Source organism: Bufo bufo, chromosome 11 (assembly GCF_905171765.1).
Source record: "Bufo bufo chromosome 11, aBufBuf1.1, whole genome shotgun sequence".
In the NCBI taxonomy this organism is placed as follows: domain Eukaryota; kingdom Metazoa; phylum Chordata; class Amphibia; order Anura; family Bufonidae; genus Bufo; species Bufo bufo.
Window position 1 is genome coordinate 100,368,505 of NC_053399.1, and position 19,176 is coordinate 100,387,680.

General features: G+C 45.7%; 1 protein-coding gene across 1 annotated transcript; it reads right to left on the bottom strand.

Moving 5' to 3' along the window:
* Positions 1 to 5,704: 5,704 nt before the first annotated feature.
* Positions 5,705 to 19,176, bottom strand: LOC120982600 (protein S100-A11-like). Its single transcript, XM_040412860.1, has 3 exons — positions 19,037 to 19,176; positions 5,964 to 6,110; positions 5,705 to 5,849 (listed from the first exon to the last, which is right to left on the bottom strand). Exons 2-3 carry the CDS (start codon positions 6,069 to 6,071, stop codon positions 5,706 to 5,708), a joined length of 252 nt encoding a protein of 83 aa, XP_040268794.1. The 5' UTR covers positions 6,072 to 6,110; positions 19,037 to 19,176; the 3' UTR covers position 5,705.

Genomic DNA, 19,176 nt, shown 5'->3' on the forward strand with positions numbered 1-19,176 from the left:
TGCCCGCCTCCTGGAGACTTCCTCCCACTCCTACTCCAGGAATGTCTTCCATGCCTCCCCCTCCCAGCTGTGTCCAGAGGATGAGGCTGCCTGGACCTCATCTGCCAACTCTTATCTCTCTTAGTTTGTTACAATGTATCAGTGCAGGTCATATCAGTCTATAGTTCACGGGTTTGTAGCCTGTGGATGTCAACAAGAATGTTCCCATTTACAACAGCAAGCAGAGATCCTGAACTTGGTGAGAAGTCTAATGGCGGAGAAAAGTTACAGGACTAGAACCTGTCATACGGCTCAAGATGGAGGCGTCCAGCATGAGGCACGAGGCTCCGACCACCTCTCACTGCCACCCATCTGATTGTTGTATATATGCTCGTAGATTGTAAGCCTCGCGGGCAGGGCGCTCCCTCTGTACCAGTCTGTAACTCGTCTTCTTCATGCTTAGTGCAATGGTCTGTATTATGTGTGTGCACCGCTTATCATATGTACAGCGCCAGGGAAGGAATGGCGCATAGTGATAAATAATAGTAATATGGTGTATGTGTGATGAGTGTGTCCTGATCATATATGTACAGCGTGTGATGGATGGATGTGTGATAGATATGTATGATGTGTGTGATGGACATGTATGATGTGTGTGACGGACTTGTATGATGTGTGTGACGGACCTGTATGATGTGTGTGATAGATCAGTATGATGTGTGATGGACATATATGATGTGTGTGATGGACATATATGATGTGTGATGGACCTGTACGATGTGTGTGATGGACATGTACGATGTGTGTGACGATGTGATGGACCTGTACGATGTGTGTGACGATGTGATGGACCTGTATGATGTGTGTGATGGACCTGTACGATGTGTGTGACGATGTGATGGACCTGTACGATGTCTGTGATGATGTGATGGACCTGTACGATGTCTGTGATGGACATGTACGATGTGTGTGACGATGTGATGGACCTGTACGATGTGTGTGATGATGTGATGGACCTGTACGATGTCTGTGATGGACCTGTACGATGTGTGTGACGATGTGATGGACCTGTACGATGTGTGTGATGATGTGATGGACCTGTACGATGTCTGTGATGGACCTGTACGATGTGATGGACCTGTACGATGTGTGTGATGATGTGATGGATATGTACGATGTGTGTGATGATGTGATGGACCTGTACGATGTGTGTGACGATGTGATGGACCTGTACGATGTGTGTGATGATGTGATGGACATGTACGATGTGTGTGACGATGTGATGGACCTGTACGATGTGTGTGATGGACCTGTACGATGTCTGTGATGGACCTGTACGATGTCTGTGACGATGTGATGGACCTGTACGATGTCTGTGATGGACCTGTACGATGTCTGTGATGGATATGTACGATGTGTGTGATGGACCTGTACGATGTGTGTGACGATGTGATGGGCCTGTACGATGTGTGTGATGATGTGATGGACCTGTACGATGTGTGTGACGATGTGATGGACCTGTACGATGTCTGTGATGGACCTGTACGATGTCTGTGATGGATATGTACGATGTCTGTGATGGACATGTACGATATGTGTGACGATGTGATGGACCTGTACGATGTGTGTTACGATGTGATGGACCTGTACGATGTGTGTGACGATGTGATGGACCTGTACGATGTGTGTGATGGACCTGTACGATGTGTGTGACGATGTGATGGACATGTACGATGTCTGTGATGGACATGTACGATGTGTGTGACGATGTGATGGACATGTACGATGTCTGTGATGGACATGTACGATGTGTGTGACGATGTGATGGACCTGTGCGATGTGTGTGACGATGTGATGGACATGTACGATGTCTGTGATGGACATGTACGATGTGTGTGACGATGTGATGGACATGTACGATGTGTGTGACGATGTGATGGACCTGTACGATGTGTGTGACGATGTGATGGACCTGTACGATGTGTGTTACGATGTGATGGACCTGTACGATGTGTGTGACGATGTGATGGACCTGTACGATGTGTGTGATGGACCTGTACGATGTGTGTGACGATGTGATGGACCTGTACGATGTGTGTGATGATGTGATGGACCTGTACGATGTGTGTGACGATGTGATGGACATGTACGATGTCTGTGATGGACATGTACGATGTGTGTGACGATGTGATGGACCTGTACGATGTGTGTGACGATGTGATGGACATGTACGATGTCTGTGATGGACATGTACGATGTGTGTGACGATGTGATGGACCTGTACGATGTGTGTTACGATGTGATGGACCTGTACGATGTGTGTGACGATGTGATGGACCTGTACGATGTGTGTGATGGACCTGTACGATGTGTGTGACGATGTGATGGACCTGTACGATGTGTGTGATGATGTGATGGACCTGTATGATGTATGTGATGGACATGTACGATGTGTGTGACGATGTGATGGACCTGTATGATGTATGTGATGGACATGTACGATGTGTGTGATGATGTGATGGACCTGTATGATGTATGTGATGGACATGTACGATGTCTGTGATGGACCTGTACGATGTGTGTGACGATGTGATGGACCTGTACGATGTGTGTGACGATGTGATGGACCTGTACGATGTCTGTGACGATGTGATGGACCTGTACGATGTGTGTGACGATGTGATGGACCTGTACGATGTGTGTGATGATGTGATGGACCTGTACGATGTATGTGATGGACATGTACGATGTCTGTGATGGACCTGTACGATGTGTGTGACGATGTGATGGACCTGTACGATGTGTGTGACGATGTGATGGACCTGTACGATGTCTGTGACGATGTGATGGACCTGTACGATGTGTGTGACGATGTGATGGACCTGTACGATGTGTGTGATGATGTGACGGACCTGTACGATGTGTGTAACGATGTGATGGACCTGTACGATGTCTGTGATGATGTGATGGACATGTACGATGTGTGTGACGATGTGATGGACCTGTACGATGTGTGTGACGATGTGATGGACCTGTATGATGTATGTGATGGACCTGTACGATGTCTGTGATGGACCTGTACGATGTGTGTGATGATGTGATGGACCTGTACGATGTGTGTGACGATGTGATGGACCTGTATGATGTATGTGATGGACATGTACGATGTCTGTGATGGACCTGTACGATGTGTGTGACGATGTGATGGACATGTACGATGTCTGTGATTGACCTGTACGATGTGTGTGACGATGTGATGGACCTGTACGATGTCTGTGATGATGTGATGGACATGTACGATGTCTGTGATGGACATGTACGATGTCTGTGATGGACCTGTACGATGTGTGTGACGATGTGATGGACCTGTACGATGTCTGTGATTGACCTGTACGATGTGTGTGACGATGTGATGGACCTGTACGATGTCTGTGACGATGTGATGGACCTGTACGATGTGTGTGACGATGTGATGGACCTGTACGATGTCTGTGACGATGTGATGGACCTGTACGATGTGTGTGACGATGTGATGGACCTGTACGATGTGTGTGATGATGTGATGGACCTGTACGATGTATGTGATGGACATGTACGATGTCTGTGATGGACCTGTACGATGTGTGTGACGATGTGATGGACCTGTACGATGTCTGTGATGGACATGTACGATGTCTGTGATGGACATGTACGATATGTGTGACGATGGGATGGACCTGTACGATGTGTGTGATGATGTGATGGACCTGTACGATGTGTGTGACGATGTGATGGACCTGTACGATGTGTGTTACGATGTGATTGACCTGTACGATGTGTGTGACGATGTGATGGACCTGTACGATGTGTGTGATGATGTGATGGACCTGTACGATGTGTGTGACGATGTGATGGACCTGTACGATGCGTGTGATGATGTGATGGACCTGTACGATGCGTGTGATGATGTGACGGACCTGTACGATGTGTGTGACGATGTGATGGACCTGTACGATGTGTGTGATGGACCTGTACGATGTGTGTGACGATGTGATGGACCTGTACGATGTGTGTTACGATGTGATTGACCTGTACGATGTGTGTGACGATGTGATGGACCTGTACGATGTGTGTGATGATGTGATGGACCTGTACGATGTGTGTGACGATGTGATGGACCTGTACGATGTGTGTGATGATGTGATGGACCTGTACGATGTGTGTGACGATGTGATGGACCTGTACGATGCGTGTGATGATGTGATGGACCTGTACGATGCGTGTGATGATGTGATGGACCTGTACGATGTGTGTGACGATGTGATGGACCTGTACGATGTGTGTGATGATGTGATGGACCTGTACGATGTGTGTGACGATGTGATGGACATGTACGATGTCTGTGATGGACATGTACGATGTGTGTGACGATGTGATGGACCTGTACGATGTGTGTGATGATGTGATGGACCTGTACGATGTCTGTGATTGACCTGTACGATGTGTGTGACGATGTGATGGACCTGTACGATGTGTGTGATGATGTGATGGACCTGTACGATGTGTGTGACGATGTGATGGACCTGTACGATGTCTGTGATGATGTGATGGACATGTACGATGTGTGTGACGATGTGATGGACCTGTACGATGTGTGTGACGATGTGATGGACCTGTACGATGTGTGTGATGATGTGATGGACCTGTACGATGTCTGTGATTGACCTGTACGATGTGTGTGATGATGTGATGGACCTGTACGATGTCTGTGACGATGTGATGGACATGTACGATGTGTGTGATGATGTGATGGACCTGTACAAAGTGTGTGATGATGTGATGGACCTGTACGATGTCTGTGATGGACATGTACGATGTGTGTGACGATGTGATGGATATGTACGATGTCTGTGATGGACCTGTACGATGTGTGTGACGATGTGATGGACCTGTACGATGTGTGTGACGATGTGATGGATATGTACGATGTGTGTGATGATGTGATGGACCTGTACGATGTGTGTGAATATGTGATGGACCTGTACGATGTGTGTGATGGACCTGTACGATGTGTGTGATGATGTGATGGACCTGTACGATGTGATGGACCTGTACGATGTCTGTGATGGACCTGTACGATGTGTGTGATGATGCGATGGACCTGTACGATGTGTGTGATGATGTGACGGACCTGTACGATGTGTGTGATGATGTGATGGACCTGTACGATGTGTGTGACGATGTGACGGATATCTGGTGACAGCCGGTTGCTGTATGAAGCATCACACATTAGTGACATTACGCACACACTGATCTCTCTATCACATACAGGGCAGCAGTGTGATGTGCACCAGGCGCCATCTGCTGGACACTGTCAGGTACTAGAGTGCTGCTGTACCTCGAGCTCGCTCACATGGAGCGTTGTCTCTTGAGAGACAGTCGACACTTTTGACCCGTTGCTCTTTTGCTCCAGTAAGTGGCGCTCTGGCCGTGTCGGTACATTCACCAGTCCTTTACCATGTTTGATCGGGGAATAAGCGTCATACGAGCAGACGCGATAAGTGTGTCCTCCCCGCAGCCAGAAATGTGTGGTGTCACCCAGTGTCTAGTGCTGTCTGATGTCAGCTCCCTCCCCGCTCTCACAGCATGCAGTGTCCCATAATGAAGGAGACAGAAGCGGCAGCTGCATCCCCCTCTCCCCCTCTTTTATTTGGTGCAGTACAGCAGACATGGCGGCGCGCGCGGCTCTAATCCTGCAGCCGGTTATTGGTGTTGTACTTGCTGACGATATACTGAATCTGGAACTGTATGAACTCCTTGTAGCTCAGCTCTCCATCTTTATCCTCATCCAAGGAAGCCAGAGTCTTCTCCACGATATCCGGGTCCTTACTCTGCGAATGGAAGCGACAGGGAGATTAGTCACCCGCAGCTGCACACAGGATAATCCGCCCCACTGGCAGAACTGTGAGTGCAGCTCTGGAGGCCATACTGGAGGACGTCCTCACCTCGATGTAGGTGGGGATGTCATACTTCAGGTATTCCCGGAATTCCTGGCTGGTCATGGTCAACGGATTTCCTTCCATCGTGGCGAATCTCTTATAGGTGTCCACCATGTCCTGTATAATCCGCTCCAGCCACGGGGTCTTATTTTTCTGTACGGAGAAAATACACGGAAAACTGCAGCCAGGAGCATTCACCGAAATCCTGGACCTCCAGAGCAAAACTCATAATGCAGCCCTAAGATTGTTACAGGACGCTGAAATCACTGCTGGACGAGCTCAGCAGACTGTATCACACAGGATAGGATTAGATACACAGCTCAGCAGACTGTATCACACAGGATAGGATTAGATACACAGCTCAGCAGACAGTATCACACAGGATAGGATTAGATACACAGCTCAGCAGACAGTATCACACAGGATAGGATTAGATACACAGCTCAGCACAGTATCACACAGGATAGGATTAGATACACAGCTCAGCAGTCAGTATCACACAGGATAGGATTAGATACACAGCTCAGCAGACTGTATCACACAGGATAGGATTAGATACACAGCTCAGCAGACTGTATCACACAGGATAGGATTAGATACACAGCTCAGCAGACAGTATGACACAGGATAGGATTAGATACACAGCTCAGCAGACAGTATCACACAGGATAGGATTAGATACACAGCTCAGCAGTCAGTATCACACAGGACAGGATTAGATACACAGCTCAGCAGTCAGTATCACACAGGACAGGATTAGATACACAGCTCAGCAGTCTGTATCACACAGGACAGGATTAGATACACAGCTCAGCAGACAGTATCACACAGGATAGGATTAGATACACAGCTCAGCAGACTGTATCACACAGGATAGGATTAGATACACAGCTCAGCAGACAGTATCACACAGGATAGGATTAGATACACAGCTCAGCACAGTATCACACAGGATAGGATTGGATACACAGCTCAGCAGTCAGTATCACACAGGATAGGATTAGATACACAGCTCAGCAGACTATCACACAGGATAGGATTAGATACACAGCTCAGCAGACAGTATCACACAGGATAGGATTAGATACACAGCTCAGCAGACAGTATCACACAGGATAGGATTAGATACACAGCTCAGCAGGCAGTATCACACAGGATAGGATTAGATACACAGCTCAGCAGGCTGTATCACACAGGATAGGATTAGATACACAGCTCAGCAGTCAGTATCACACAGGATAGGATTAGATACACAGCTCAGCAGGCAGTATCACACAGGATAGGATTAGATACACAGCTCAGCAGACTGTATCACACAGGATAGGATTAGATACACAGCTCAGCAGACAGTATGACACAGGATAGGATTAGATACACAGCTCAGCAGACAGTATCACACAGGATAGGATTAGATACACAGCTCAGCAGACTGTATCACACAGGATAGGATTAGATACGTAGCTCAGCAGACTGTATCACACAGGATAGGATTAGATACACGGCTCAGCAGACTGTATCACACAGGATAGGATTAGATACACAGCTCAGCAGACAGTATCACACAGTATAGGATTAGATACACAGCTCAGCAGTCAGTATCACACAGGATAGGATTAGATACACAGCTCAGCAGACTGTATCACACAGGATAGGATTAGATACACAGCTCAGCAGTCAGTATCACACAGGATAGGATTAGATACACAGCTCAGCAGACAGTATCACACAGGATAGGATTAGATACACAGCTCAGCAGACAGTATCACACAGGATAGGATTAGATACACAGCTCAGCAGACAGTATCACACAGGATAGGATTAGATACACAGCTCAGCAGACTGTATCACACAGGATAGGATTAGATACACAGCTCAGCAGACTGTATCACACAGGATAGGATTAGATACACAGCTCAGCAGGCAGTATCACACAGGATATGATTAGATACACAACTCAGCAGGCAGTATCACACAGGATAGGATTAGATACACAGCTCAGCAGACAGTATCACACAGGAGAGGATTAGATACACAGCTCAGCAGACTGTATCACACAGGACAGGATTAGATACACAGCTCAGCAGTCAGTATCACACAGGATAGGAGTAGATACACAGCTCAGCAGGCAGTATCACACAGGATAGGATTAGATACACAGCTCAGCAGGCTGTATCACACAGGATAGGATTAGATACAGAGCTCAGCAGACAGTATCACACAGGATAGGATTAGATACACAGCTCAGCAGACTGTATCACACAGGATAGGATTAGATACACAGCTCAGCAGGCAGTATCACACAGGATATGATTAGATACACAGCTCAGCAGACAGTATCACACAGGATAGGATTAGATACACAGCTCAGCACAGTATCACACAGGATAGGATTAGATACACAGCTCAGCAGTCAGTATCACACAGGATAGGATTAGATACACAGCTCAGCAGACTGTATCACACAGGATAGGATTAGATACACAGCTCAGCAGACTATCACACAGGATAGGATTAGATACACAGCTCAGCAGACAGTATGACACAGGATAGGATTAGATACACAGCTCAGCAGACAGTATCACACAGGATAGGATTAGATACACAGCTCAGCAGTCAGTATCACACAGGATAGGATTAGATACACAGCTCAGCAGTCAGTATCACACAGGACAGGATTAGATACACAGCTCAGCAGTCTGTATCACACAGGACAGGATTAGATACACAGCTCAGCAGTCAGTATCACACAGGATAGGATTAGATACACGGCTAAGCAGACAGTATCACACAGGATAGGATTAGATACACAGCTCAGCAGACTGTATCACACAGGATAGGATTAGATACACAGCTCAGCAGACAGTATCACACAGGATAGGATTAGATACACAGCTCAGCACAGTATCACACAGGATAGGATTAGATACACAGCTCAGCAGTCAGTATCACACAGGATAGGATTAGATACACAGCTCAGCAGACAGTATCACACAGGATAGGATTAGATACACAGCTCAGCAGACAGTATCACACAGGATAGGATTAGATACACAGCTCAGCAGGCTGTATCACACAGGATAGGATTAGATACACAGCTCAGCAGACAGTATCACAGGATAGGATTAGATACACCGCTCAGCAGTCAGTATCACACAGGATAGGATTAGATACACAGCTCAGTAGTCAGTATCACACAGGATAGGATTAGATACACAGCTCAGCAGACTGTATCACACAGGATAGGATTAGATACACAGCTCAGCAGACAGTATCACAGGATAGGATTAGATACACAGCTCAGCAGACAGTATCACACAGGATAGGATTAGATACACAGCTCAGCAGTCAGTATCACACAGGATAGGATTAGATACACAGCTCAGCAGACAGTATCACACAGGATAGGATTAGATACACAGCTCAGCAGGCAGTATCACACAGGATAGGATTAGATACACAGCTCAGCAGTCAGTATCACACAGGATAGGATTAGATACACAGCTCAGCAGGCAGTATCACACAGGATAGGATTAGATACACAGCTCAGCAGACTGTATCACACAGGATAGGATTAGATACACAGCTCAGCAGACAGTATGACACAGGATAGGATTAGATACACAGCTCAGCAGACAGTATCACACAGGATAGGATTAGATACACAGCTCAGCAGACTGTATCACACAGGATAGGATTAGATACGTAGCTCAGCAGACTGTATCACACAGGATAGGATTAGATACACGGCTCAGCAGACTGTATCACACAGGATAGGATTAGATACACAGCTCAGCAGACAGTATCACACAGTATAGGATTAGATACACAGCTCAGCAGTCAGTATCACACAGGATAGGATTAGATACACAGCTCAGCAGACAGTATCACACAGGATAGGATTAGATACACAGCTCAGCAGACTGTATCACACAGGATAGGATTAGATACACAGCTCAGCAGTCAGTATCACACAGGATAGGATTAGATACACAGCTCAGCAGACAGTATCACACAGGATAGGATTAGATACACAGCTCAGCAGACAGTATCACACAGGATAGGATTAGATACACAGCTCAGCAGACAGTATCACACAGGATAGGATTAGATACACAGCTCAGCAGACTGTATCACACAGGATAGGATTAGATACACAGCTCAGCAGACTGTATCACACAGGATAGGATTAGATACACAGCTCAGCAGGCAGTATCACACAGGATATGATTAGATACACAACTCAGCAGGCAGTATCACACAGGATAGGATTAGATACACAGCTCAGCAGACAGTATCACACAGGAGAGGATTAGATACACAGCTCAGCAGACTGTATCACACAGGACAGGATTAGATACACAGCTCAGCAGTCAGTATCACACAGGATAGGAGTAGATACACAGCTCAGCAGGCAGTATCACACAGGATAGGATTAGATACAGCTCAGCAGTCAGTATCACATAGGATAGGATTAGATACAGAGCTCAGCAGACAGTATCACACAGGATAGGATTAGATACACAGCTCAGCAGACTGTATCACACAGGATAGGATTAGATACACAGCTCAGCAGGCAGTATCACACAGGATATGATTAGATACACAGCTCAGCAGACAGTATCACACAGGATAGGATTAGATACACAGCTCAGCACAGTATCACACAGGATAGGATTAGATACACAGCTCAGCAGTCAGTATCACACAGGATAGGATTAGATACACAGCTCAGCAGACTGTATCACACAGGATAGGATTAGATACACAGCTCAGCAGACTGTATCACACAGGATAGGATTAGATACACAGCTCAGCAGACAGTATGACACAGGATAGGATTAGATACACAGCTCAGCAGACAGTATCACACAGGATAGGATTAGATACACAGCTCAGCAGTCAGTATCACACAGGACAGGATTAGATACACAGCTCAGCAGTCTGTATCACACAGGACAGGATTAGATACACAGCTCAGCAGTCAGTATCACACAGGATAGGATTAGATACACGGCTAAGCAGACAGTATCACACAGGATAGGATTAGATACACAGCTCAGCAGACTGTATCACACAGGATAGGATTAGATACACAGCTCAGCAGACAGTATCACACAGGATAGGATTAGATACACAGCTCAGCACAGTATCACACAGGATAGGATTAGATACACAGCTCAGCAGTCAGTATCACACAGGATAGGATTAGATACACAGCTCAGCAGACAGTATCACACAGGATAGGATTAGATACACAGCTCAGCAGACAGTATCACACAGGATAGGATTAGATACACAGCTCAGCAGGCTGTATCACACAGGACAGGATTAGATACACAGCTCAGCAGTCAGTATCACACAGGATAGGATTAGATACACAGCTCAGCAGACAGTATCACACAGGATAGGATTAGATACACAGCTCAGCAGGCAGTATCACACAGGATAGGATTAGATACACAGCTCAGCAGGCTGTATCACACAGGATAGGATTAGATACACAGCTCAGCAGTCAGTATCACACAGGATAGGATTAGATACACAGCTCAGCAGACAGTATCACACAGGATAGGATTAGATACACAGCTCAGCAGACTGTATCACACAGGATAGGATTAGATACACAGCTCAGCAGACAGTATGACACAGGATAGGATTAGATACACAGCTCAGCAGACAGTATCACACAGGATAGGATTAGATACACAGCTCAGCAGACTGTATCACACAGGATAGGATTAGATACGTAGCTCAGCAGACTGTATCACACAGGATAGGATTAGATACACGGCTCAGCAGACTGTATCACACAGGATAGGATTAGATACACAGCTCAGCAGACAGTATCACACAGTATAGGATTAGATACACAGCTCAGCAGTCAGTATCACACAGGATAGGATTAGATACACAGCTCAGCAGACTGTATCACACAGGATAGGATTAGATACACAGCTCAGCAGTCAGTATCACACAGGATAGGATTAGATACACAGCTCAGCAGACAGTATCACACAGGATAGGATTAGATACACAGCTCAGCAGACAGTATCACACAGGATAGGATTAGATACACAGCTCAGCAGACAGTATCACACAGAATAGGATTAGATACACAGCTCAGCAGACTGTATCACACAGGATAGGATTAGATACACAGCTCAGCAGACTGTATCACACAGGATAGGATTAGATACACAGCTCAGCAGGCAGTATCACACAGGATATGATTAGATACACAACTCAGCAGGCAGTATCACACAGGATAGGATTAGATACACAGCTCAGCAGACAGTATCACACAGGAGAGGATTAGATACACAGCTCAGCAGACTGTATCACACAGGACAGGATTAGATACACAGCTCAGCAGTCAGTATCACACAGGATAGGAGTAGATACACAGCTCAGCAGGCAGTATCACACAGGATAGGATTAGATACAGCTCAGCAGTCAGTATCACATAGGATAGGATTAGATACAGAGCTCAGCAGACAGTATCACACAGGATAGGATTAGATACACAGCTCAGCAGACTGTATCACACAGGATAGGATTAGATACACAGCTCAGCAGGCAGTATCACACAGGATATGATTAGATACACAGCTCAGCAGGCAGTATCACACAGGATAGGATTAGATACACAGCTCAGCAGACAGTATCACACAGGAGAGGATTAGATACACAGCTCAGCAGACTGTATCACACAGGACAGGATTAGATACACATCTCAGCAGTCAGTATCACACAGGATAGGAGTAGATACACAGCTCAGCAGGCAGTATCACACAGGATAGGATTAGATACAGCTCAGCAGTCAGTATCACATAGGATAGGATTAGATACACAGCTCAGCAGACAGCATCACACAGGATATGATTAGATACACAACTCAGCAGGCAGTATCACACAGGATAGGATTAGATACACAGCTCAGCAGACAGTATCACACAGAATAGGATTAGATACAGAGCTCAGCAGACAGTATCACACAGGATAGGATTAGATACACAGCTCAGCAGACAGTATCACACAGGATAGGATTAGATACACAGCTCAGCAGACAGTATCACACAGGACAGGATTAGATACACAGCTCAGCAGTCAGTATCACACAGGATAGGATTAGATACACAGCTCAGCAGACAGTATCACACAGGATAGGATTAGATACACAGCTCAGCAGACTGTATCACACAGGATAGGATTAGATACACAGCTTAGCAGGCAATATCACACAGGATATGATTAGATACACAACTCAGCAGGCAGTATCACACAGGATAGGATTAGATACACAGCTCAGCAGACAGTATCACACAGGAGAGGATTAGATACACAGCTCAGCAGACTGTATCACACAGGACAGGATTAGATACACAGCTCAGCAGTCAGTATCACACAGGATAGGATTAGATACAGCTCAGCAGTCAGTATCACATAGGATAGGATTAGATACAGAGCTCAGCAGACAGTATCACACAGGATAGGATTAGATACACAGCTCAGCAGACTGTATCACACAGGATAGGATTAGATACACAGCTCAGCAGGCAGTATCACACAGGATATGATTAGATACACAGCTCAGCAGGCAGTATCACACAGGATAGGATTAGATACACAGCTCAGCAGACAGTATCACACAGGAGAGGATTAGATACACAGCTCAGCAGACTGTATCACACAGGACAGGATTAGATACACAGCTCAGCAGTCAGTATCACACAGGATAGGATTAGATACACAGCTCAGCAGACAGTATCACACAGGAGAGGATTAGATACACAGCTCAGCAGACTGTATCACACAGGACAGGATTAGATACACAGCTCTGCAGTCAGTATCACACAGGATAGGAGTAGATACACAGCTCAGCAGGCAGTATCACACAGGATAGGATTAGATATACAGATAAGCAGTCAGTATCACATAGGATAGGATTAGATACAGAGCTCAGCAGACAGTATCACACAGGATAGGATTAGATACACAGCTCAGCAGACAGTATCACACAGGATAGGATTAGATACACAGCTCAGCAGACAGTATCACACAGGACAGGATTAGATACACAGCTCAGCAGTCAGTATCACACAGGATAGGATTAGATACACAGCTCAGCAGTCAGTATCACACAGGATAGGATTAGATACACAGCTCAGCAGTCAGTATCACACAGGATAGGATTAGATACACAGCTCAGCAGTCTGTATCACACAGGATAGGATTAGATACACAGCTCAGCAGTCAGTATCACACAGGATAGGATTAGATACACAGCTCAGCAGACAGTATCACACAGAATAGGATTAGATACACAGCTCAGCAGTCTGTATCACACAGGATAGGATTAGATACACAGCTCAGTGGTCTGTATCACACAGGATAGGATTAGATATACAGCTCAGCAGACAGTATCACACAGGATAGGATTAGATACACAGCTCAGCAGACAGTATCACACAGGATAGGATTAGATACACAGCTCAGCAGACAGTATCACACAGGATAGGATTAGATACACAGCTCAGCAGACAGTATCACACAGGATAGGATTAGATACACAGCTCAGCAGACAGTATCACACAGGATAGGATTAGATACACAGCTCAGCAGTCAGTATCACACAGGATAGGATTAGATACACAGCTCAGCAGTCAGTATCACACAGGATAGGATTAGATACACAGCTCAGCAGAAAGTATCACACAGGATAGGATTAGATACAGAGCTCAGCAGTCAGTATCACATAGGATAGGATTAGATACACAGCTCAGCAGTCAGTATCACACAGGATAGGATTAGATACATAGCTCAGCAGAAAGTATCACACAGGATAGGATTAGATACACAGCTCAGCAGAAAGTATCACACAGGATAGGATTAGATACACAGCTCAGCAGAAAGTATCACACAGGATAGTATTAGATACACAGCTCAGCAGGCAGTATCACACAGGATAGGATTAGATACACAGCTCTGCAGACAGTATCACACAGGATAGGATTAGATACACAGCTCAGCAGACAGTATCACACAGGTTAGGATTAGATACACAGCTCAGCAGACAGTATCACACAGGATAGGATTAGATACACAGCTCAGCAGGCAGTATCACACAGGACAGGATTAGATACACAGCTCAGCAGACAATATCACACAGGACAGGATTAGATACACAGCTCAGCAGACAGTATCACACAGGATAGGATTAGATACACAGCTCAGCAGGCTGTATCACACAGGATAGGATTAGATACACAGCTCAGCAGACAGTATCACACAGGATAGGATTAGATACACAACTCAGCAGGCAGTATCACACAGGATAGGATTAGATACACAGCTCAGCAGACAGTATCACACAGGATAGGATTAGATACACAGCTCAGCAGACAGTATCACACAGGATAGGATTAGATACACAGCTCAGCAGACAGTATCACACAGGATAGGATTAGATACACAGCTCAGCAGACAGTATCACACAGGATAGGATTAGATACACAGCTCAGCAGACAGTATCACACAGGATAGGGTTGGATACACAGCTCAGCAGACAGTATCACACAGGATAGGATTAGATACACAGCTCAGCAGACAGTATCACACAGGATAGGATTAGATACACAGCTCAGCAGACAGTATCACACAGGATAGGATTAGATACACTGCTCAGCAGTCAGTATCACACAGGATAGGGTTGGATACACAGCTCAGCAGACAGTATCACACAGGATAGGATTAGATACACAGCTCAGCAGACAGTATCACACAGGATAGGATTAGATACACAGCTCAGCAGACTGTATCACACAGGATAGGATTAGATACACAGCTCAGCAGGCAGTATCACACAGGATAGGATTAGATACACTGCTCAGCAGTCAGTATCACACAGGATAGGGTTGGATACACAGCTCAGCAATCAGTATCACACAGGATAGGATTAGATACACAGCTCAGCAATCAGTATCACACAGGATAGGATTAGATACACAGCTCAGCAGACTGTATCACACAGGATAGGATTAGATACACAGCTCAGCAGGCAGTATCACACAGGATATGATTAGATACACAGCTCAGCAGGCAGTATCACACAGGATAGGATTAGATACACAGCTCAGCAGACAGTATCACACAGGAGAGGATTAGATACACAGCTCAGCAGACTGTATCACACAGGACAGGATTAGATACACAGCTCAGCAGTCAGTATCACACAGGATAGGAGTAGATACACAGCTCAGCAGGCAGTATCACACAGGATAGGATTAGATACAGCTCAGCAGTCAGTATCACATAGGATAGGATTAGATACAGAGCTCAGCAGACAGTATCACACAGGATAGGATTAGATACACAGCTCAGCAGACAGTATCACACAGGATAGGATTAGATACACAGCTCAGCAGACAGTATCACACAGGACAGGATTAGATACACAGCTCAGCAGTCAGTATCACACAGGATAGGATTAGATACACAGCTCAGCAGTCAGTATCACACAGGATAGGATTAGATACACAGCTCAGCAGTCAGTATCACACAGGATAGGATTAGATACACAGCTCAGCAGTCTGTATCACACAGGATAGGATTAGATACACAGCTCAGCAGTCAGTATCACACAGGATAGGATTAGATACACAGCTCAGCAGACAGTATCACACAGGATAGGATTAGATACACAGCTCAGCAGTCTGTATCACACAGGATAGGATTAGATACACAGCTCAGTGGTCTGTATCACACAGGATAGGATTAGATATACAGCTCAGCAGACAGTATCACACAGGATAGGATTAGATACACAGCTCAGCAGACTGTATCACACAGGATAGGATTAGATACACAGCTCAGCAGACAGTATCACACAGGATAGGATTAGATACACAGCTCAGCAGACAGTATCACACAGGATAGGATTAGATACACAGCTCAGCAGACAGTATCACACAGGATAGGATTAGATACACAGCTCAGCAGTCAGTATCACACAGGATAGGATTAGATACACAGCTCAGCAGACAGTATCACACAGGATAGGATTAGATACACAGCTCAGCAGACAGTATCACACAGGATAGGATTAGATACACAGCTCAGCAGACAGTATCACACAGGATAGGATTAGATACACAGCTCAGCAGACAGTATCACACAGGATAGGATTAGATACACAGCTCAGCAGTCAGTATCACACAGGATAGGATTAGATACACAGCTCAGCAGTCAGTATCACACAGGATAGGATTAGATACACAGCTCAGCAGAAAGTATCACACAGGATAGGATTAGATACAGAGCTCAGCAGTCAGTATCACATAGGATAGGATTAGATACACAGCTCAGCAGTCAGTATCACACAGGATAGGATTAGATACACAGCTCAGCAGAAAGTATCACACAGGATAGGATTAGATACACAGCTCAGCAGAAAGTATCACACAGGATAGGATTAGATACACAGCTCAGCAGTCAGTATCACACAGGATAGGATTAGATACACGGCTCAGCACACTGTATCACACAGGATAGGATTAGATACACAGCTCAGCAGTCAGTATCACACAGGATAGGATTAGATACACAGCTCAGCAGTCAGTATCACACAGGATAGGATTAGATACACAGCTCAGCAGAAAGTATCACACAGGATAGTATTAGATACACAGCTCAGCAGGCAGTATCACACAGGATAGGATTAGATACACAGCTCTGCAGACAGTATCACACAGGATAGGATTAGATACACAGCTCAGCAGACAGTATCACACAGGATAGGATTAGATACACAGCTCAGCAGACAGTATCACACAGGATAGGATTAGTTACACAGCTCAGCAGGCAGTATCACACAGGACAGGATTAGATACACAGCTCAGCAGACAGTATCACACAGGACAGGATTAGATACACAGCTCAGCAGACAGTATCACACAGGATAGGATTAGATACACAGCTCAGCAGGCTGTATCACACAGGATAGGATTAGATACACAGCTCAGCAGACAGTATCACACAGGATAGGATTAGATACACAGCTCAGCAGGCAGTATCACACAGGATAGGATTAGATACACAGCTCAGCAGACAGTATCACACAGGATAGGATTAGATACACCGCTCAGCAGACTGTATCACACAGGATAGAATTAGATACACAGCTCAGCAGTCAGTATCACACAGGATAGGATTAGATACACAGCTCAGCAGACAGTATCACACAGGATAGGATTAGATACACAGCTCAGCAGACAGTATCACACAGGATAGGATTAGATACACAGCTCAGCAGACAGTATCACACAGGATAGGATTAGATACACAGCTCAGCAGACAGTATCACACAGGATAGGATTAGATACACAGCTCAGCAGACAGTATCACACAGGATAGGATTAGATACACAGCGCAGCAGTCAGTATCACACAGGACAGGATTAGATACACAGCTCAGCAGACAGTATCACACAGGATAGGATTAGATACACAGCTCAGCAGACAGTATCACACAGGATAGGATTAGATACACAGCTCAGCAGACAGTATCACACAGGATAGGATTAGATACACAGCTCAGCAGACTGTATCACACAGGATAGGATTAGATACACAGCTCAGCAGTCAGTATCACACAGGATAGGATTAGATACACAGCTCAGCAGACAGTATCACACAGGATAGGATTAGATACACAGCTCAGCAGTCAGTATCACACAGGATAGGATTAGATACACAGCTCAGCAGACAGTATCACACAGGATAGGATTAGATACACTGCTCAGCAGTCAGTATCACACAGGATAGGGTTGGATACACAGCTCAGCAATCAGTATCACACAGGATAGGATTAGATACACAGCTCAGCAATCAGTATCACACAGGATAGGATTAGATACACAGCTCAGCAGACAGTATCACACAGGATAGGATTAGATACACAGCTCAGCAGACAGTATCACACAGGATAGGATTAGATACACAGCTCAGCAGACAGTATCACACAGGATAGGGTTGGATACACCGTGTGGGGTGAGGGTTTCCCCATATATTGGGGGTCCTTACCTTGCCGCTGACTGGGGGGCAGCACAGATACAGGGTGACGAGGACAAGCAGCAGTCTTCTGTTGATTTGCGGTGGAGCTGCCTGAGAGAGGTAAGTGACCCGTAGAGTCAGTTTGGGCAGGACAAGAACTTACTGTAGAG

Bases quoted from the DNA above. Each gene is read 5' to 3' on its own strand.
- LOC120982600 (XM_040412860.1), bottom strand. From the start codon at position 6,071: ATGGTGGACACCTATAAGAGATTCGCCACGATGGAAGGAAATCCGTTG. The intron at 5,850-5,963 runs GTGAGGACGTCC...TTCCATTCGCAG, and splicing joins ACATCCCCACCTACATCGAG to AGTAAGGACCCGGATATCGT.